This window comes from Pavona decussata, unplaced genomic scaffold (assembly GCF_977016875.1).
Source record: "Pavona decussata unplaced genomic scaffold, jaPavDecu1.1 SCAFFOLD_93, whole genome shotgun sequence".
Taxonomy (NCBI): Eukaryota; Metazoa; Cnidaria; class Anthozoa; order Scleractinia; family Agariciidae; genus Pavona; species Pavona decussata.
Window position 1 is genome coordinate 2,319,743 of NW_028145510.1, and position 21,872 is coordinate 2,341,614.

General features: G+C 38.5%; 3 protein-coding genes across 3 annotated transcripts; all 3 read left to right on the forward strand.

Moving 5' to 3' along the window:
- The first annotated feature begins 602 nt into the window (after positions 1-602).
- On the forward strand, positions 603-9,142 carry LOC146473577 (docking protein 2-like). The gene is made up of 4 exons (XM_085118305.1): positions 603-1,174; positions 4,380-4,692; positions 5,221-5,440; positions 6,295-9,142. The coding sequence occupies exons 1-4, from the start codon at positions 1,079-1,081 to the stop codon at positions 6,503-6,505; spliced, it is 840 nt and encodes a 279-aa protein (XP_084974431.1). The 5' UTR covers positions 603-1,078; the 3' UTR covers positions 6,506-9,142.
- A 2,251-nt stretch (positions 9,143-11,393) lies between these two features.
- Positions 11,394-12,836, forward strand: LOC146473578 (alpha-(1,3)-fucosyltransferase 7-like). The gene is made up of 2 exons (XM_085118402.1): positions 11,394-12,076; positions 12,121-12,836. The coding sequence occupies exons 1-2, from the start codon at positions 11,512-11,514 to the stop codon at positions 12,744-12,746; spliced, it is 1,191 nt and encodes a 396-aa protein (XP_084974528.1). The 5' UTR covers positions 11,394-11,511; the 3' UTR covers positions 12,747-12,836.
- A 5,972-nt stretch (positions 12,837-18,808) lies between these two features.
- LOC146473579 (alpha-(1,3)-fucosyltransferase 7-like) lies at positions 18,809-20,066 on the forward strand. Its single transcript, XM_085118403.1, has one exon. The coding sequence runs from the start codon at positions 18,831-18,833 to the stop codon at positions 20,064-20,066; it is 1,236 nt and encodes a 411-aa protein (XP_084974529.1). The 5' UTR covers positions 18,809-18,830.
- The last annotated feature ends 1,806 nt before the right edge of the window (positions 20,067-21,872 follow it).

Sequence of the window (21,872 nt, forward strand, 5' to 3'; positions counted from 1 at the left end):
TTTTTATTTTTGCACTGTCATATATGTGAATATCAACGGATGAACTATGACAAACATGTGCTTTTTACAACTCGAAAACAAAGTGCGCACGTGCAGAGCCTATATTGGCTTTAATACCGACCTGAACTTATTTGAAACGCTGCCATTCGCTATACATGAAGTTGTTTTTTATTCCTCTCTGTTATTAAAATTAAGACAAAAATAGTGCGTTATTTTCGAGGAAGCCTCTTATGCATCTAATTATTATTTTCCTCTTTTTTTGCTTCTGGCGATTTAATACCAAACGCGAAATATTTTCCGTCCGCTAGTTCCGGAACTCATATCAGGCGTTGTTTCGCTACTTCTTCAGCTTGCCGCTGAATAGAATTGGTATATATATGTTGTTCTATTATTTTTATTATTTTACAAATTTGTTATTCAAAGAAATTGCAATTTCGAGGAAGGGGCGAGCCAAACGCCTGCGGGAAAAGCAACAAACACGAAAGGAAAATTACCTCGAACGTTCATGTTGAAACGCGCTGTATCATGATCCATCTGTTTATATTTTGGTACTGCAAGAGCCACTTGAGCATAAACAATTTCTCGCGTGATTTTGGCTCAAAGTTCACTCAGTGTTGAATATTCAAAGAGGTTACATTGCGTGCTGGTCTTAGAATTCAAAAGCTTGCGTCTGTCTCCAGCTCTGGGTAAAAGAAAAGAAACACTATTGGGGTTGAAAGCTAAATTTCAGATCGCGTATTTGGACCTTGTGGTTTTATTGAGTTGTTTTTCTGGGCACACTGCGTGACCGCTGTTGCTATCGACTGCGCGCGAGGGGATTGGCGCGAGCGTCTCCTTTCCACCCTCGAGACATCACAAACAGCGTGCGAGAAAAACAAAGCCAATCCCGTTGACAAACAGTGCTATTTTCCAAGGTTTCGCCTCTTTCCGTGTGCTTAAGGATGTTTAACGTCGAGCTTCTTGAATCCTGTGACTCAAGGCAGTAAATCGCCGTCTTTGGTGCTTGGTTTCAGTCGTGGTGAAGCGCTTTTGAGAAATCTAACAGAGGTCGACGAGAGCGCAGAAAATATCGTGTAAGATGAAAGTTAACATGGCCAGTTACGTTGAGGATTTAGTCAAGTGTGGATTTCTAGAGATGAAGTTGCCTCGAAAGCAAAGGAAACTCACACACAAGGCAAGCTCTTTTATATCTGTGATTTTTACTTGTCGTTTATATGGTTCGAGAACTAAACTATTTCTCTTGGTTAAGCCAAACGTAGCTTATTTTTAATGAATTCTGTTCACGTCCTCCGTACGAATGAATGACTGCTGCATAAGTAATGGTAGTCTGTTTACTCTGATTTATTTTAAGAACAGTCGTTTCTGAGCAGAATTCAGGGATTTGAGACTTGCCTTGTTACGGACAAAATGTTTTGGGCAATGCCTGCTTGCAGTTAGAACTCGGAATATGCGAGATTCAGCTAAAGCTTGAAAACATTTCAGCCCTCACTCCTCGCGTTCGCCGGTAAACAAGTTGTTCAGCTGCTAGAAGGCATTGTACATTTTTCGGATTAAGCTTAAAACGTAATATTCAGCTAGCTTTAGCCATAATTGATGTATATGTAGTAATTGCTTGATAAAACTGCCTAATACGTCCAAGTTTTCAGGACTTTCAAGAAGATTTTTTTTTATTGTTGGAATCTTGACGCAAAATTGTCAATTTCGTTCATGAATTGCAAATGCGCGTCGTTGTCCATTTGCATCAATTGAGATTATAAAATTATTCGGTGAAAACTTGCCGCCGGAATCCTTAAAAATTGACTCTTAAAACTCCACAGTGTTCCATCAATTTTATGCTACGTTGATTTCACTGACAATTTTATTTATTCGTTTCAAAGATGGCAAATTGTTGTAAACAAGTCCAGAGAAACCGTGACATTCCGTCTACTAAATCGATATCGGAGTATCCCTTAAGAATGTAAGCTTTTTTGTCGTAAACAAAGGGCTGATTTTATCGTAACAGTTCGTCAGGAAAAACTTTGTGTTGAGTTGAATGTGGTGTAATTTTATGCGTCGTGTTAAGACCTGCAGTTACGTTAGAATGAAATATACAGGTAAGTTCATGAACAATGGCTAAAAAAGATGTAAACATCGAAAAATAGGATGCAATAAATCTATATTGGCACACAATAAATTTCCTTTCATTACGTACAAGAAGTACCATTGGTTACGTTTTAAATAGGAGCCGCCAAAAAATGCCGCTTTTTTTCCCTTTTCTTTACAAAGGAAGAAGATAAATCGAATGTGTCAATGCATGGATATTTTCGTTTCGTTTAGTTTTCATTTCCTAACCACCTCAAACTAAAAATCTTAAAACCTCGGTCTTTCGGCACGAAAACGTATTTGGTGTCGCTTTGGAATAAACTGGTATCTATTTTGATTGATTTGACTGCATAAGCAAAAAAATTTACGCAGGATTTAATTAAGCTAAAGTTATATTGTCAGTAATATCCTAATTTCGTTCCCACGACACGGGGGGCTCAAAACAACTTCGAACAAACAAACTAAAACCGAAAATTAAACACTGGTCAAAATTAACGTGTGTTTATTCGTAAGAGCTATTTTTTCAATGTCATTTTACCTCCGGTTGTTTTCATATAGCAGTTTTTTGTAACCTTTCTGTCTGTCTAGTGGCCATTATATTTATTTCCACTACACGTATAACCGAAACCTTATTGTGTGGTTGGCAATGATTGATCAACGTCCAACATACTCGACTCTAACAATATCAATTGCGATTGGCAGACAGGTGGCTTAGGAGAAAAGGCACTAATTTATTGACTAGGGCATATATATGTCTGGTGGCTTAAGATATGTTTTAACACCAGACTCTCAAGAAAAAGCAAAAAATGAAATTAAAGGGAATTTCCTTTTTTTGTAAGGAAGTAATAGAGCTTTCAATTTGAATGTACAGTGCCAATTTCAATCATTTGAAACACTGTACTGGTAGCAGTCCTATCAGAGGTTTTTTCGCAGACACTGGTGTTTATATCAGATTCCATTGATTTTGACCTATATTGAATTGTTAATCATTCCTGTGAAGTTTTTAAAACACTAGAATTCAAATTAAATGCCGGTGTTGACATGTCTAATGCGACCACAGCCAATATATTGTTAGTAACACTCCTGTTTGTGAGGCGTAAGTTGTATAGTTTAGTGTTAGCAGGTCTCTAGCAGGTGGGCTAGATTGTTGTTTAATCCTGACCCACAGCTGGTTTGCGAAGTTTGTTTTAAGTTTGGCAACTGTCCAGTTATGCACATGTTTGTTGTTTTGAATGAGCCCAGACGTCTGTTTTTTTGAGTAGCATGGTTGGCCTATTTTAAGTGATTCCGTCTGCGTCAGCCTGTTGTTACTAATTAAAAATAGAATGACTCAAGTCTAGCTAATAGAACAAAGGGATTACTCGCGCAAGACAAAAAAGACATAATAATATAGAGTAATCATGGTTGCCTTGCAAACTTCACAATAATTTTATTCCTTCTGTGTGGACGAAATCTAGATATTTAGAGTCAAGCTGTATTGAGCTATGATTTAGATATACGCAGATGATATCGATAATTAAATATTTGAGAGCATCTCTGAATGCCATGTTGACAAAAACCTGTATGTTTCAGAAAAAAAAACATATCAGAATGAATCAGCAAAAACATGTGCAACAGTTATAATTTGAAAAAAATCACAACTTCTTACTTTCCATGTGAAGGAAATTTACATGCATTTAGGGTGAATATATGTATTGGGCTGTGATTTAGAGATCCACTTAACACTGATGCAATGTTGAAAACGTTCAAGAGTGTTTTGTGCCAAGTGATGACAAAAGACAGCAAAAAGAGGTTGATCTTGAGCCACATTGTGCATGTCATCATCCCATTAATCTGGTGTGTGCAAATAATACAAAATAATGTACAGTGGAACCTCGATTTTACAATATGGCAAGGGGACAGTAAATCGGGATGTCGTTGTAAACGAACTCCTGATTTATAATTAACTTTTGCCGGGACACAGAATGTTGATCGTTAAATTAGGAGTATCATTAGATCGACGATTGTAAAATAGGGATTCCACTTTATGTTATAGTTTGGTAGATCCTGTATCTGAAAATGTTATGTCTTGGTGTTATGTAATGTTCATACACCTGTACATAGTGATCATGTGTTCAGTATGGCATGACACTGAACTTTGAACATAACGGATTTAGTGACCTTGAGGAATCGATATTATCTAAGAGTACTGTACATGCATCATGCATCAGACCAGAATAATTTAGCTGAATTGATGTAACATAAAGAATAATTTAGCTGAATTGATGTAACATAAAGATCCTGTGTATTTGTTGTAGATTTGGAAAAGAAAATGGTTTGTTTTGAGGCGGAAGTCTCCTCGTGGACAAGCTCGTTTAGAGTACTACCTCACGGAGAAGGCTTGCTCAGAAGGAAAGCATCGCACAAGTATATCACTAGAGGATTTAACTTCTGTTTCAAAAGCTCACTCAAGAACTCATAATTATAGTTTCTTACTTGTGGGAGTAGAAATCAAACTTTTTTTGTGTGCTGATACTGAGAAAGAGACTCTTGAATGGATTCAACTTATTAAAGAACTTGTTCTTCCTGAGCCAAAGTTATACCCATCTGTTCAAGCTGGAGATATTTATGGTGAGTGTCTAATACGTACATAGTGTTATACATGTCAGATTTGGGGTTGGCAGCCTGTTTACTTTGTTAGTTGGACCCTTCATTCAGTGGTCCACTCTGAGCCCAAAACTTCTCAAACTCTGGAAAAAATGTTGGACCCTAAGGACGGTGCCTACTTGTGCTACTGCGCATACGTTCTGCGCATCTTGAGATGGTCTGAGAAAGTCGGGTTTCTTAACAGCAGTGCCTGCTAAAACAGAGATATTTTTGTGCAGTTTTGTGAAATCTTGGCAAGGGTTATTGGAATCCATAAAGAAAATTAGGGGTTACCACACATTTTTCAGAGATAATTAAGCTTCAATTTGGGAAAAAATTCCATACATTGTTTTTGTGTAGTCAAGATTTGTGTGGGCATTTTTGGGGGTAGGGTGGGGGTGGGGGGAGGGGGTGGAACCTTTCTGTGACCCCTCATACTTGGAATTTTGTGGTAAATCATTTGTAACATTAATCCCTAATTACAATGTACCTCATCTGTTTTTTTGTTTAAAGGACTTTATGAAGTAAATGTGATTCCTACTGAGGACTCAGATAGACTTGAACTTACAGGGAACTATCTCATGACTGTTCGCAAAGAATATTTATGCCTTCATAGTGCAAAAACAGGAGAAAGAGTGTTAGAATGGGAGTTGGACCATCTTCCAAGATTTCGACTGCAAAGACTCTCACACCTTCAGGACTTAGACAAAGTTTTAACAGTTCAGGCAGCAAGGTGAGATTTGACTTGTAACCAAAGCATTGAACTATAATGGATCCATTTTGGATCCATATCAAGATTTTCACAGCTAATATTACAGGGGTGTGTGTAGGCCTTTTATTTACACTGTACATGTACCAGCTGTTGCCAAAAGATAGCTGAGTGTGGGAATTTTACAGTATATCTGTTTCGGAAGGATTTTAATATGGTTGGATACATGCTAATTGTGTATTTATACACAGTAGATTGGATAAGAAAAGCAGATTATAGCGCTGATGTGTACATAAAAATTAAAACTATACTGGTCTCAAATCAATACCAGTATAACTACTGTAAATGTAGCCTTGCTAGATTCCCGCACTTACATGTATGTGTATGCCAGAATGCATGCATAGTAATTTTGGTGAATTTTGACAAAATTTCATTAAGTATGCCCTTTGGCGAAATTTGATTATCAATTCCCCTCGTTGCTTGCTTCTCTCCTTGCTTTCCGTCACTCTGTCCATCCCTCCCTCCTTTCCTCTTTGCTCGCCAAATTTACTTGACATTGACATTTATTTGCCTTTTTCCCAATATATTGACAATTAATCCATAGTTTAATGTATGGCGAGGTGACTTCTAGAAACCACCAGGCTTATGGTTGAGGCCACCTCGTACATGATACGCTTACATAGATAGTGCTACAAGTGTGCGGCTTTGCCAATTCAGTAATTATTTTTTCTAAAAACTCTAGCGGTTTTTTCTTAAAGTTGGGAAAACTTGACAGAGAAGTGATTGTAACAGGAAGGGAATTCCAGATCTTCGGACCTTGGTGACAAGGTGACCTTCGGTCAAGTCAGTTGATTTATACCTTCTGCTTTAATTTTCAGCGGCTGCAAAACAGGAGAAGGGGATTTTCAGTTCCTAACCCAACAAGGAAGGGAAATTTTGGAATGTGTAAAACTTCAAACTCAAAAACTAGCTAGTATGCGACATCTCCAACGGGACAGACACCGAAGACCTTCGCTAGACTCTGTACCTTGTACACGATCTTCAGAGAATGAGACAGTGGACAGTTTAACTAGCACCTCATTCTCCTGATAATTGCTCAGGGTGATCAATTAACGAGCAATTTATATCCACATTACAGAAAATATTATGTGTTTTTATACATTGTAGGATTAACCAGTATTCCTGATTTCAATTGAAAATGCTTCTCACAAAAGGGGCATATATTGCTTTTTGGGTGAAATGTTGATTTTTTTTTTGCTGGATCTCGATCACTATTATATTTTTTTACGGCCTTGTTTTGATGTGAAGAATGTTGTTCTGTGATTTTTTTGTTTTTCTTTTCTGTTTGTTTGCTTTGTTTTTGAGCAAAACGGGGCCAAAAAATTGAGTCCGCACAAAGCCAAAAAAGGTAGCTAAAAAATCACTGATTGGGGAACAACATTCTTCATGTCAGAACAAACTTGTCCATATGTGAAGATTAATTTTAGTAAGATCCTGCAAAAATTACCAAAATTACCAAAAAACTATTTACATCCCTTTTGCAGGAAGCCCTTGAATAATTGAAAGATTTTTGCTACTTCAGTAGGAGGATTTTGATAAATTAGGACTGTTTTTTTTTTTGTTTTTGTTTTTTGCATTCTGCACAGTTTCAACAGCCTATCGTTTTTGCCTTGAGGTTGTTTTTGACAATGTCAGCGTGTGTGTAGGGCCAGTTTTCTGTTTACATTTCAACCTTTGAGATGTACAATCAACTCCATTTATTGCGGACACCCTCGGCACCGCAAGCTTAGCGCCCTTAATGGCGACAGTCCTTAAAGGGAACCTCCACTCCGACAACAAATTGACGGTAAATTGTCGGAAATATTGTCTAAATTCTAAATTTTAGTTTAAAAAGCAGAAGTGTCATTCAAGTGTGCTCAAAATTAGATATGATTATCGCCTATTTTCGATTTTAAATTTCCTGGGCGCCGCCATGTTGGATTTTATGACGTCATATGGTTGCCACTATTGTTAGTAAGCAAAACTTCTTTTGTGTGAAACAATAGAGCAACCCTATTACGTCATGAAATCCAAGATGTCGGCGCCTGGGAAATTTAAAATGAAAAATAGGCGATAATGAAATTCTGTTTTCTCCGACACAGAAATATTATTTCCATGTTTTCCAACAAAATTTAAAATTAGATTGTATTTTCAATGATTTAACGTTAATTTATTTCAAAAGTGGAGGTTTCCTTTAATAGCAGGAATTTATTTCACTCAAACATCTGTAATTTATTTGTGTCGGGTATTTATCTGCTGTCCATATTATTGGGGTCCCCGTAATAGCGAGATGTCTACAAGGCGACACTTGACTGTATTCTGTTTGTGAAGCCTTGAAATGTTGCAATGCTGCTATGCTTGAAAGATTCCTTCATTTACTTGTGCCTAGGTTAAACATTTCCGTCCAGGCTTTGAAACATTTGCTGGCCCAACACAGGCAATAATTAACAGTTATTCACTCAAATGGTAGTAGATATGTTGTGGTTCAAATTTATCTTTGGTTTAAATTTTATCTTCCTGTTGTTCTTGGGCATGGTAATGTGTGATAATAAGTTTGAAACAATGGAAAATAAAATTTAAACCAAGGGCAAAATTGAACCACAACAGATACACTGTATTATTAGAGAGATTAAGCAAGCGGCAAACGTGAGATTTGCATTCATCTTTTTTTGACAAAACGAGTACATAGGTCTGGTGAGAATAGCACATAATAATTCTGGCCTTTAATTCTAATGCAAAATTTGTCAAATTCAGTTTTACTGACAAGCTAAAATCAACAAGGAGGCAAATGAAGGATAAACATGGTCAAGTGGTCATTTCTGCCATTTGCTGGAAGTGTAATATTTCTAAATCTCTCCATTGACTCTATTGAAGGGCTTGGGTTCAGAGGAACATAACATTTTGTGCATATTTGGGCTTGAAATGTGGCTTGCTCCAAATCAGCTCCTTTTTGGCATGCAAACAGGACATTTTGTGAGAAAGAAAGTTTCGTTCTTAGTTTTTGGCCTAGAGGCTTATTTTCAAAGAATTAAGATATTACTTTTTCTTTTATTTAAGTAATTCCCACAAAAGAGGATTTGAGGCTTGGGTAATTTCTTTTGTTTAATTGTGCTAAAACAGACAAGAATACAAATTAAATTGTTCTCCTTGATAATTCAGGTTTTTGGAGAAATGGGCTAGTTCTTCTTATATTATCCTCTAGGTCATATAAAACAACATAGAACTGTGTTTCTCTCATTATAATCCACTTTGTATGCCAAAATAGAGCTGATTTTGCAGCAAAATGGATTTTCAAGCATACTTCTCTTTTCCAAGCCCGTTTTTTACCAACTCAAGCTGTCCCCTAATTTACTCTTCACCAAAATAGATAAGAGTGTTAGTTTCTAAAACAACTTTGGAGCTACATCGGTGGGAGAATGGAAACGAATCAAACCAAAATTAATACTCCTTTATTTACCGGCAAGGTTAATATCTACATTGAGGTGAATAATTGTCTTTAGCTGGTAAATACCAAACAAGTGAACAGGCAGCCCCAATTAGACGCTTTATTTGTGGGAAACTGGTGAAAAATGATGCACGCAAAATCCAGTAAAATGCGAGGAGGTGAATAGCAAATACCCTCCGGATTTTGAGAGCTAAGTAGAGCATCGTTTGGTCTGGCATACATTAAATATGACTACAGCTGTATTGTGTCATAATGCCCTTGGTGTCCTGGACTATCGATAATCTTACGCCTTAGCCTCCCTTGCAGACGCTCTTTTGGCTCGTCACGCAATCTTCCTCCAGGAAAGATTGCGTTACGAGCCAAAAGAGAGTCTGCAGGGAGGCTGTTTTCATTCTGGTTGAAGATGGAAACTTAGAGAAACCCCTTTTGTTTGCGGTCTGAGTTTTATTCTGCAGGCGACAGGTTGAAATTACAAAGGTGTTCACAATTTACTCGGAAAACCCCCAAAATACGGTTGGAAAAAAAAATCCCAGAAATCGCAATTGGTTTTTTTCTTGCAAATATTAAACACCCCAAACAAGACTAAACAACGGTCATTAGTTTACACGCACATTTGAGTGGTTTTCAATCGTGTGCCGAAAGTAGAAAGGGGCTGCTTTGGTTTTCCATTACTACGCGCCGTGATTGGTTGGTAAAAACTCGGGCAGCTTCGTCAACCACCGAAACAAACCCAATGGTTGTCGGATGAACATTTACATTGTAAACTTTTGTATCTCTTAATGTTTTGTTTTGAGCTAACCTGTTGCGCGGAAGCAATGTTACACCTTTGAAATATTGAGCTAACCTGGATGAATTAACGTTGGACTGACAGCGTTAAATGTGGAGTTACAGAAGTAAGTTTTCTTTGTTTGTTTCATTTCTTTTATCCTGTTGTTATATTTGAGCGTTGTAAGGCCGAGTGCCAACGATATTTTTCTTTTTACTCAGATCGAATTATAATCCCAATAAATACGGTATCTCCACATTGGCGTGAGACATTTCTTGTCTTCACGGAACATAGCTACCTTAATTACAAGCCTTTTACTTCCCTCAAACACACTGCAATAGCACATACACAAACGGAAAAATGTTGGTTTGGGGCACTAAAACAGGTGACTGAAGTGAGTGGCCAAGTAGAGAGTATCGAAACAGGGAGCTTAAGCAACGACAACGGCAACCAAAACGTCACCTGAAAATATAACTTTATTTCATTTGTGCTACTTAGCGTTTATTTCAACTCGCTCAACTTTTACAAAACTGGAGAACTATCCAGGAATCAAATTGGTAGGAGTGGCGTACAAGTTAACAAAGAAAATGAAAAATTCACCGTCGTCCGTTGACGTTCTCGACAAAACCTTAAATGTGGTCATTTCACGTTGTTGTTTTGCACAGGACGGCAAAGAAATGTACCAAAATGTAAAACGCACGTGCAGTGCGATTTTTTTTGCTCATTAAACCTATTGTTTTGCGGCGTTGTCGTTGCCGTTGTCGTCGTCGTTGCTTAAGCTCCCTACTACTTCTCCCACGTATTGATCTTTTTCAACGATACCTGGTGTCTATGATATCGAGTATTTCAAATCAGTATCGGCCCACCGATGCACTGCGTGTGTAATGATTTAAAAATATCTCCAGAGTAACAGGGATCGTCGGTGGAAAAATGCAACTGAAATCGTAACCTGAAGTATAAAAATTATCAGCAATCCTAAATAAAACTTTCACCTATGATTAAATTCGCCGTGTTCCTTTACTTGAAAGGTTATCAAACTTGGAAAAAAAATTTCCAAAGTTCTGCATTCTATTATTCTTTGCTTTAATTATTTAACTGCAAAAATGAACACAAATGTTTGTTGTGACATGTAAAATGATTTATAAATATCTCCGAAGTAACAGCTATTGTCGATAAAAAAATGCAACTGAAATTGTAAACTGAAGAATAAAAATTATCAGTAATCCTAAATAAAACTTTCACCTGGAAGTATCACGAAAACTTGATGTCATTTCAAAACTCAAAAATGTCTGTCTGACAACAGAAACAACAAAATAATTGTCTAGTTTTGTTAAAAATTATCACCCCAGTGCAATAAAACTGTCGATTACTGTGCCTCCGGCTAGAGACAGAGTAGGCCGGTATGGATTGAAACTTGAAAAATGTTAGGCTAATGCTTTTCAAGTTTTCGTATTTTTGTTTCAAAAATGCGCTAGAACAGAGTACGAAATGTTCCTGTCAAGAATTGAGTTGATTTCTCTCCTCTCGTTGTTCTAGAATTATTTAGTGAATTTAGCCTTATTTCACCACTTTTAACAAAGGAGGTCAAAAACCCCGTGATACTTCCCCTTTAAATACGCCGTGTTCCTTTATACATTGAAAGGTTACCAATATTTCTCGTTTGTCAGGTACTGTCAGGTAGTACTAAGAGAGTTCACTGAATAGGGGTAATTTCCATACGCCACTTCTTGAAAACCATTTACCTTCTTGTATTTCAAAAACATGATGTGAATATTCTTCTTTCGTATAAGCCTTCGGGCAACAATTTTCATTTACAAGCCGACATTTGCAAGTGATGCTCACAAAATGCTCTCACGCTTCTCCTTTCTAAGGCTTTTTAGGTGGCCAAAAAGACATGTCCGATTTACTTGTTGCGTGATTCTAGTTGCTCTTCTTGTTGTTAGAATATTTTACAACAATCAACTAGACCTCAAGCAACGGCTTCAGCGACCAAAGTTGATTCTTGTGTACGGCTCACCCCCAGCTTACGAGCCGTGGGTATCGAGAAATTCTGAGGAAGCGAAGAATTACAAGTTTGCGGATTGGGATGGCACTCCTTGCGAAGAAACAAGATGTCAGATCACTTTTGATAAAAACATGCTTCCTATCAGCGATGCAGTACTAGTACACAATTTTTGGTTAAAAATAAAGAAGCATGCTTTTGAAGAAATATCGTCAATAAGTAAGCGGCCATTGGAACAAAGATGGGTCTTTTACACAAAAGAAAGTTCGGGAAATTATCCATTGTCTCCACAATTAAATGGTTTCTTTAACTGGACTGCAACATATAGACGAGATTCCGACTTTTTCGTCCCGTACGGATCCTATGCTCCCTTGAAAGAGCAGAGCGAACTAACTGGAACAGCAGACGGCAATAAGACTCATCCCAAACCATCAATCTGCAATCCATGGAAGGTGAAGTGAATCATGCGAATGGTAAAGACAAGTTGGCCCTCTTCGGCGTCAGTAATCACTGTGGTGGACAAAGATTTGAACTTGTTCGCGCTCTCATGAAATACATTAACATCAGTTTCTTTGGAAAATGCGCAAATCAATTTGAATCAAATAACACTTTCGTTTGTCCTTTTAACTTGGAAAATGGCTGTGATGAAGAGATCAAACGACACAAGTTTTACTTGGCATTCGAAAATAGTCTGTGTATCGATTATATCACGGAAAAGTATTGGAGAAATTCACTGGAACGAGGATTGGTTCCCGTAGTTTATGGCGCCTCACGTTACAGCCCCGAGGAAGTAATTCCCGGTTCCTACATCAACGTGGCAGACTTTGGCTCCATTAAGGCTCTGGCAGATTATCTAAAATACCTGGACAAGAACGACACGGCCTATAACCAATATTTCAAGTGGAAAAACAAATATAAGATTGTCAAGCACACGTTTTGGTTGTGTCAGCTTTGTAAAGCTCTTCACGATCCCACAATAGGCACGAAAATTTATCATAATATTTCACGTTATTGGGGAGTGAAAGGACCATGCCAGATTAACAAAGATCACTATTATAAACTCATCGATAATGCGTAGGATAGCTTTGGCTTGGATTATTCCATGCATGGAAAGGCAATGGACAGGATTCAATAATCAATACGCAGTTTTTTGGGGTATAAGCATCAGTGTAAACTATTATAAATTCATCAATAATCATTATGCTTGGATAGCTTTGGCTTGGCTGACTTAAAGGCAATGAACAGGATTTCATCAATACATAGTTTTTTTGAGGTATTACATGTAAAACTAGGACAAGGCGAGTGATTTAATGTACTTCTATTTGTAATATGTACATTGCACGGGATATACCGCGGCATCCCTGCTTTGAGGCAAATCCCGTTCAAAGTGTTAAAAAAAGGAAGCGAGACGCAGACCCATTTATTTTACTTCTAGTACATTATTATACCATAGCTATTGATCCTACTCTTTCCTGGTGTCCACATTTGAAATGGACTTTTCGCGATATTATGAACTGTTTACAATCTCGCAAAAACACGCACTTGTACCTATTACTGCGCTGAGGGGAAGGCTAAAATACAATACATTTTCGCGGCAAAGTATGAATAATAATTGTAAAAACCTGTATATGACTGAATTCATTTGTTTGCAACCAACTTCCGCTAAAAAGTGTTCCATTTCGCTTTAAAAAAAATCGATCTTTTAAACCGAATTAAAACTTAATGTCAACCATTATTGTCAATATTTCCAGCGAGGACTTCACGTTTACTTGAGTAATTTTCTTTCTAATTTTTGCCGTCTATCTTTGTTGACGGAGTTTAGACCTTGATCACGTGGGGGTCAACCACTTCAACTAGTTTCCTCCATTTTTTGGGTCCTCGGCTGGTTGCGAGGCATCAAAAACCTTGGGGGATCAAACGATAGTGACAGTCAACCAATCACAAGGGATGATATCCCGCGTCAGTCATAACTTACAAGTCACAAATCAGAAGCAAGCGTATAACATGTCATAAATATGGGCTCACACTAAGAATTTCAAGTTCACTTCAAGTGCACTTCACGCCGGGGTGTCGTTTTACTTGGCTCATCACACTTCAACGGTTGCCCAGGAAACGCCGAAACTTCAAAGAGCCGAAGTGCGATCTCAAGTGAGCTTCAAACCTTCCTTACCAGCGCACTTATCCAATCAGCAAACCAATCACTTGATTGTCAATCATTCCTCGCCCGTGGTAACCTGATGGCGGAATTTGGTGGTAAGCGCTTTTGGGTTGGAGAGATTTTTTCACAATACTTTGACCGAACATGGCGTTCTTTCTGGCTGTCGCACACTAGCCGATTTTTTTGTCGTAGAACTAGCAGATTATTTTGTCAAGGTCAAATCAGGTTAAAATTTGTCGAGCCATCAGCTTGCCGCACACTAGCCAATTTTTTGTCGCGACTAACCGCGTTGAGGCTTTGTGCCGAGTCATCCAAAACCAAGATGGCGCCTATTCCACTGACGTGGCGAAAATTGAAACTTGCTTTGTTTACCTTGACTTTTCTACGGAGGATAAAGAGGCGTCGCAAGAGTAGCGCAACAACATCATAGGTTAAACTTAAAAGCTTGATAACCATTTCAGTGGCAATTTCCTGCCATGCTTTTTCCTTCATGCCTCTGTTGCTGTAGTTAGGCGATGTGATGACCAATCAGCAACAAGCTTGTCATCTTTTACAGGTTTCCATTGCTCGATCTCCGTGCTGATTTTAGCTTCGATCTTGTCGCAGACTTGACTGAATTCATCGCACACTAGCCGACAAGTGAAGATTTTTCGTAGGCCAACAAAAAATCGGCTTGTGGTGTGCGGCGGGCTTTAGAACTATAAATTCACAGCAGGATGAGGACGACTCAGTCGACTAAAATTTGATATATAAGTATTTCTTAAATGTTCATAACTCGAAAACGTAGCATGCGCTCCGCTAGAAAGACACCAATAACAAGATAGATTTTAATTTCGTTGTATAGATTGACGTCAATACAAGATTGCGAACAAATCCACTGACAGTTGAGAGTGCAACGCCAATGACTTCGTTTTGACGGTGGCGACACGTTGTGGTGGATTGTTCAAAGGAATTCTCCTTCCCCGGCTTGCCAACCATTTGCCTTGTGGCAAATGCAGTTTATTCCTTTCTTACATATACATTACCTTTATTTAAATCTCGGATTTACAGAGCAGCTGTAGACGTCGAGAAAAGAACAATAAAGAAGAAATAAACTATGATCATTTACAAGCCTAAAAATTAAAAAAAAGGAATTAACTGCTCATGACATATACTACAGTGACATTTTTGCCGAAAAGAAATTTGGCGCTTTTTTGATTTAAAATCATTAAAGGACATTACTGATGGCTTGTATGAGACGTGATGGCGGCCATGTTGGTGTACAGGAACAATAAGAGTTTTCTCCTTTGGGAGGTAACTTCCATTTTTATGCAAACTATGTGAACAAATCATTTAAAAAAATCGGCGCCTAGCTTTTTGCGCGGACATCCATTTTCCGCCTTTTTCAGACTGTGAAACCAGGGAGACCCAATGGGTGGGTTGAACCAGCTTATCAGATACTCTGGATTCTCGATGTTGCGCAGAACGTACGAATAACCGTAACGGATGTAAAACGAGGTGCGCACATCTTTTCGGATGTTTCCGATAATTTTGGCCGTCAGGTAGGTATTCAGGTTGTTCAGGTAATGTCACAAAGTGAAGCGCAGTCCGACGCGCCCTCTGTCTTGCTTAGCTCAGCTCCCACGAAGCGGTCTTCCACAAAAACGTTGGGAATTTTTTGGCGAAAGTCGGGCTCTGGGTGTTCTTCATAGCGCCGTTAGAAAAGGGCTTCCAGCTGTTTGGGCGAAACGTATTCATCCCTTTTGCCCTCCTTAGCTGCCTTATAATATTAAGCCTGAGCTTGTAGGTCGTCAGCCAATGTTTCAAACAAGCGGGGCACTGTAATGTGGCCTTTTTGTGTATTTTGCGCCGGCTCCTCGCCATCGTGCCCATCACCCGCTGGCTGCCACGGCGCCTCTCCCTCCAATGAAAGCAATTCGGCGATAAAGCGCGGATCATGAGTCAGTAGCTGATTCGCCAGGGCCTCTTCAGACATTTGCACGTGTCCGGCCATTTGACCAGTATGCCTTTCGCGCACATTTCTTCAATTGATCAGCAGGGATTTGCTGAAGCAAAGGCATAATATATATATTTAGCCAAGCCTAAAAGAGGAGCTCCACAATTCCTTTTTAATAGCATTTATATACATACTACTCTTCTTATTGTATGAACGTAATAACGTTACAAATTCTTCATCCTCTCTTGAGTTATATGTATCTTAAGTGCATTATAAAGCAAACTTTTTACGCGTCAGCGGAAAATGTTTTGAACCATAAGCTGTTCTTGTTGATCGTGCGAGATCACATCGCTGAATTCCAATGACGTTCGAGAGCATAAAACACTTGTAGGTGAAAAAATTACGCTCTCTCTCAAATATTTCTCTTGTGGAAACTATTAATGCATTTGTGTAAAGTTTGAAATGCGTACAATAAAGAAAATTTGGCTGCCACGTTATGTTTCCACGCGTGGAATTTGGCCGCTTGGATTAAAATAAAATATTTGTTTCAAAATTTATTACTTTGTAAATATTCCTCGCACAGAAATATTTATAATCTCATTATAAACGTTACAAAAAAAGAAATAAAGGAAAAATATTGTTTGGTTATGGTTCAAATATTTGAACGTTTACTTTAAAATCAGGGCGTACTGTTTACAAATATGCACTGCGAATGACGAGCACAAAATGTTCAAAACAATTAATGACTCAAGGAATATTTCTCCTAAAGAAATAATTCAAGTATCTAACTAAAATTTAAGTAAAGAATACAGGAAAAATAACGTTTGGTTGTGGCCCGAAATATTTCAGTGAGCGCTTTAATTTAAAATTAGAGCCGCGTATTTACAAAACTTATGCGCCGCGAATGGCGAATGAATTAGAGAAGCCTAACACAAAATGTTCAAAACAATCCATAACTCTGTAAATATTTCTCTTACAGAAATAATTCTTAGCTCTGAGTAAACGTTAACAAACGGAGAATACAGGAAAAAATAGTGTTTGGTTGTGGTCCGAATTATTTCAGTGAGCGCTTAAAATTAGGACGTCTTTACAAAACTTATGCGCTGCGAATGGCGAATGAATTACACAAGTCCAGCACAAAATGTTCAAAACAATTCATGACTCTGTGAATATTTCTCTTACAGAAATAATTCTAGTCTCTAAGTAAACATTAACAAACGGAAAATACACGAAAAATAATGTTTGGTTGTGGCCCGAAATATTTCAGTGAGCGCTTTAATTTAAAATTAGAGCCGCGTGTTTACAAAACTTATGCGCTGCGAATAGCGAATGAATTAGAGAAGCCCAACACAAAATGTTCAAAACAACACATAACTCTGTGAATATTTCTCCTACAGAAATAATTCAAGTCTATAAGTAAACGTTAACAAAAGGAGAATACAGGAAAAATAATGTTTGGTTCTGGTCCGAAATATTTAAACGTTTACTGCGTGTTTACAAATGTGCCCTGCAAATAAATTACACAAGTCCAACACAAAACATAACTCTGTGAATAGCTCTGTGAATGTTCAAAATGAATTTATCCACGAACATTTGTTGTATGGCAACGATTTAAGTATTTGTGTATAATTTGGAAATAAATATGGAAAATTACCGACAGTTGCCTGCAAAAATGCATTTAATTTCTATGCGACTTGCGAGTTGCTTACTCACCCAGCTCACCACATGTTTGTTTTCAAGTGACATTTCGCCTGTTTGTTCGTCGCTCTCGGGGCTCAAATTTGCTTATTAGTCGCCTGCTTTCTCGACATATGTAGTTTGACAACATATTCAACGAATACAAGAAATCAGTGTTATTTAAATTTCTCGTTTGTTTTCTAAAAGAAGTAAGCCATCCCACTTCCCGCCGAGAAAACGCGGTTGCCGCAGAGGTTGAGTGTGACATTTCACCGATGGCTTACATAGAGGGGTGGACGTACGTACGCCGGACGGACAGTGACGCCATAACCAAAATTTTTCGCATACATGGGTTTACCAAAATCTCTTATCAATGGGGCTCCGCGCGCCTGCCTCCGGCGTGCGGAGCTCCGCTATAAAAAACAGGAAAGATTTATTGCTGCTCGACGTTTCAGGGTCATAGTGACTCTTTTATTAAGAGACTAGATAAATAGCATGCAAATGAGGAAAGGTACAAGAGAAGCATAAATTACAATGAACGGCCGATCGAATCCGTTTGCACGTTCAGTGTTGGTTTACGCATGCGAATGTATAGCATGTATTTGCATGCTATTTAACTAGTCTCTTGATAATGGAGTCATGATGACGCCGAATTGTTGCGCAGCAATAAATCTTTCCTGGTTTTTTATAGTTCTTCCAATTGCTCGAAAATTCTTGACCGCTTTAAGGCGGTTTGCCCCGGTTGTTGGCGGTCTCTTTCGTTTCCTAGTAGTAATACGGGAAGTCGACAAATCACGAAAAATTTTGTACGGGCCAGGTGGGAGGTGAATGTTTTTTCCCAACGAGGAGCCGTAGGGGCCTCGTTCGGAAACAATAAAGCCTTTTACCGCTCGCACGAAAAAAATTCTCGTATTTCCCGCGACTTCCCGTATCACTACTACATACATCATCACCATGTGAAGGCCCTATCTATTTGGTATATTTTATACATTACAAAAAAATTTATTATTCTTTGCTTTAATTATTTAACTGCAACAATGAACACAAACGTTTGTAGTGACATGTAAAATGATTTCTAAAAATCTCCGAAGTAACAGATATCGTCGATGAAAAAATGCAACAGAAATTGTAAACTGAAGAATAAAAATTATCAGCAATCCTAAATAAAACTTTCACTTATTATTAAATACGCCGTGTTCCTTTATATATTGAAAGGTTACCAACATTTCTCGTTTAAAGAGTTCACTGAATAGGGGTCATTTCCATACGCCACTACTTGAAGACCATTTATCTTCTTGTATACCACAAACATGATGTGAATATTCTTCTTTCGTAGCCTTCGGGCAACATACTTCATTTACAAGCCGACATTTGCAAGTGATTCTCACAAAATGCTCTCACGCTTCTCCTTGCTTAGGCTTTTTAGGTGGCCCAAAAGAAATGTCCGATTTACTTGTTGCGTGATTCTAGTTGCTCTTCTTGTTGTTAGAATATTTTACAACAATCAACTAGACCTCAAGCAACGGTTTCAGCGACCAAAGTTGATTCTGGTGTACGGCCCACCCCCAGCTTACGAGCCGTGGGGACCGAGAAATTCTGAAGAAGCGAAGAATTACACGTTTGCGGATTGGGATGGCACTCCTTGCGAAGAAGCCAGATGTCAGACCACTTTTGATAAAAAGTTGCTTCCTATCAGCGATGCAGTACTAGTACACAATTTCTGGTTACAACTAAGGGAGCATACTGTTGAGGAAATATTATCAATAAGTAAGCGGTGCTTGGAACAAAGATGGGTCTTTTACACAAAAGAAAGTCCGGGAAATATGCCATTGTTTCCATCATTAAATAATTTCTTTAACTGGACTGCAACATATAGACGAGATTCCGACTTTTTCGTCCCGTACGGATCCTATGCTCCCTTGAAAGAGGAGAGCGAACTAACTGGAACAGCAGATCGCGTTCAAGACTCATCCCCAACCATCAATCTGCAATCCATGGAAGGTGAAGTGAATCATGCGAATGGTAAAGACAAGTTGGCCCTCTTCGGCGTCAGTAATCACTGTGGGGGACAAAGATTTGACCTTGTTCGCGCTCTCATGAAATACATTAACATCAGTTTCTTTGGAAAATGCGCAAATCAATTTGAATCAAATAACACTTTCGTTTGTCCTTTTAACTTGGAAAATGGCTGTGATGAAGAGATCAAACGACACAAGTTTTACTTGGCATTTGAGAATAGTCTGTGTATCGATTATATCACAGAAAAGTATTTGAGAAATTCACTGGAACGAGGATTGGTTCCCGTAGTTTATGGCGGCTCACGTTATAGCCCCGAGGAGGTAATTCCTGGTTCCTACATCAACGTGGCAGACTTTGGCTCTATTAAGGCTCTGGCAGATTATCTAAAATACCTGGACAAGAACGACACGGCCTATAACCAATATTTCAAGTGGAAAAACAAATATAAGATCGTCAAGCACACCTTTTGGTTGTGTCAGCTTTGTAAAGCTCTTCACGATCCCACAATAGGCACGAAAATTTATCATAATATTTCATTTTATTGGGGAAGAAAAGGGGCATGCCAGATTAACAAAGATCACTATTATAAACTCATTGATAATGCTTAGGATAGCTTTGGCTTGGATTATTCCATGCATGGCCGGAAAGGCAATAGACGACAGGATTTAATCAATACGTAGTTTTTTGGGGTATAAGCATCAGTGTAAAACTATTATAAGCTCATCGATAATTATTATTCCTCGATAGCTTAGGCTTGGCTTGTTTCAATACTTAAAGGCAATAAACAGGATTCCAGTTTTTTGAGGTATTACATGTAGAACTAGGACAAGACGACTGATTTAATATACTTCTAGTTGTTATATAGACATAAGACGGTGAAAACCGTGGCATCTCCGCTTTGAGACAAATCCCGTTCAAAGTGTTAATAAAAGGAAGCGAGACGCAGACCAATTTATTTTATTTGTCTTTATTTCTATCACATTATTATACCAAAGCTATTAATCCTACTTGTTCCCGGTGACCACATTTGCAATGCACTTTTCGTGATATTATGGAAATGTTTATAATCCTGCAAACACGCACTTGTAGCTAGCTATTACTGCGCTGAGGGGAATCCTTTTTCATTAATACAATACATTTACGCGTTTGAGTAATCCATAGTATGAATAATAATTGTAAAAACCTGTATATATATATATTACTGAATTCATTTGTTTGCGACCAACTACCGCCAAAAAGTGTTCCATTTTCGCGTTTAAAAAAAATCGATCTTTTAAACCGAATTCAAGCCAATGTCAACCATTATTGTCAATATTTCCACCGAGGAATTCACGTTTAGTTGAGTAATTTTCTTCTAATTTTTGCCGTCTATCTTTGTTGACGGAGTTTAGACCTTGATCACGTGGGGGTCAACCACTTCAACTAGTTTCCTCCATTTTTTGGGTCCTCGGCTGGTTGCGAGGCATCAAAAACCTTGGGGGATCAAACGATAGTGACAGTCAACCAATCACAAGGGATGATATCACGTGTCAGTCATAACTGACAAGTCACAAATCAGAAGCCAGCGTATAACATGTCATAAATATGGGCTCACACTAAGAACTTGAAGTTCACTTCAAGTGCACTTCACGCCGGCGTGTCGTTTTACTTGGCTCATCACACTTAGTTGCCCAGGAAACGCCGAAACTTCAAAGAGCCGAAGTGCGATCTCAAGTGAGCTTCAAACCTTCCTTACCAGCGCACTTATCCAATCAGCAAACCAATTACTTGATTGTCAATCATTCCTCACCCGTGGTATCCTGATGGCGGAATTTGGTGGTAAGCGCTTTTGGGTTGGAGAGATTTTTTCACAATACTTTGCCCGAACCTGGCGTTCTTTGTGGCTGTCGCACACTAGTTGCTTTTTTGTCATAGAACTAGCAGATTATTTTGTCAGGGCCAAATCAGGTTAACATTTTTCGGGCCACCAGCTTGCCGCACACTAGCCAATTTTTTGTCGCGACTAACCGCGTTGAGGCTTGGGGCCGAGTCATCCAAAACCAAGATGGCGCCTATTCCACTGAAGCGGCGAAAATTGAAACTTGCTTTGTTTACCTTAATTTTTTTACGGAGGATAAAGAGGCGTCGCAGGAGCAGCACAACAACATCATGGGTTAAACTTGAAAGCTTGATTACCATTTCAGTGGAAATTTCCTGCCATGTTTTTCCTTCATGCCTCTGCTGCTGTAGTTAGGCGATGTGATGACCAATCAGCAACAAGCTTGTCATCTTTTACAGGTTTCCATTGCTCGATCTCCGTGCTGATTTTAGCTTCGATCTCCGCCATGTTGGCAAAGATGCTTGTTCACGTGACTCTCATTGTAGTAACCGAAGGGTTCTTTATATAATTGAAGACACGAGTGAAGACACAGACA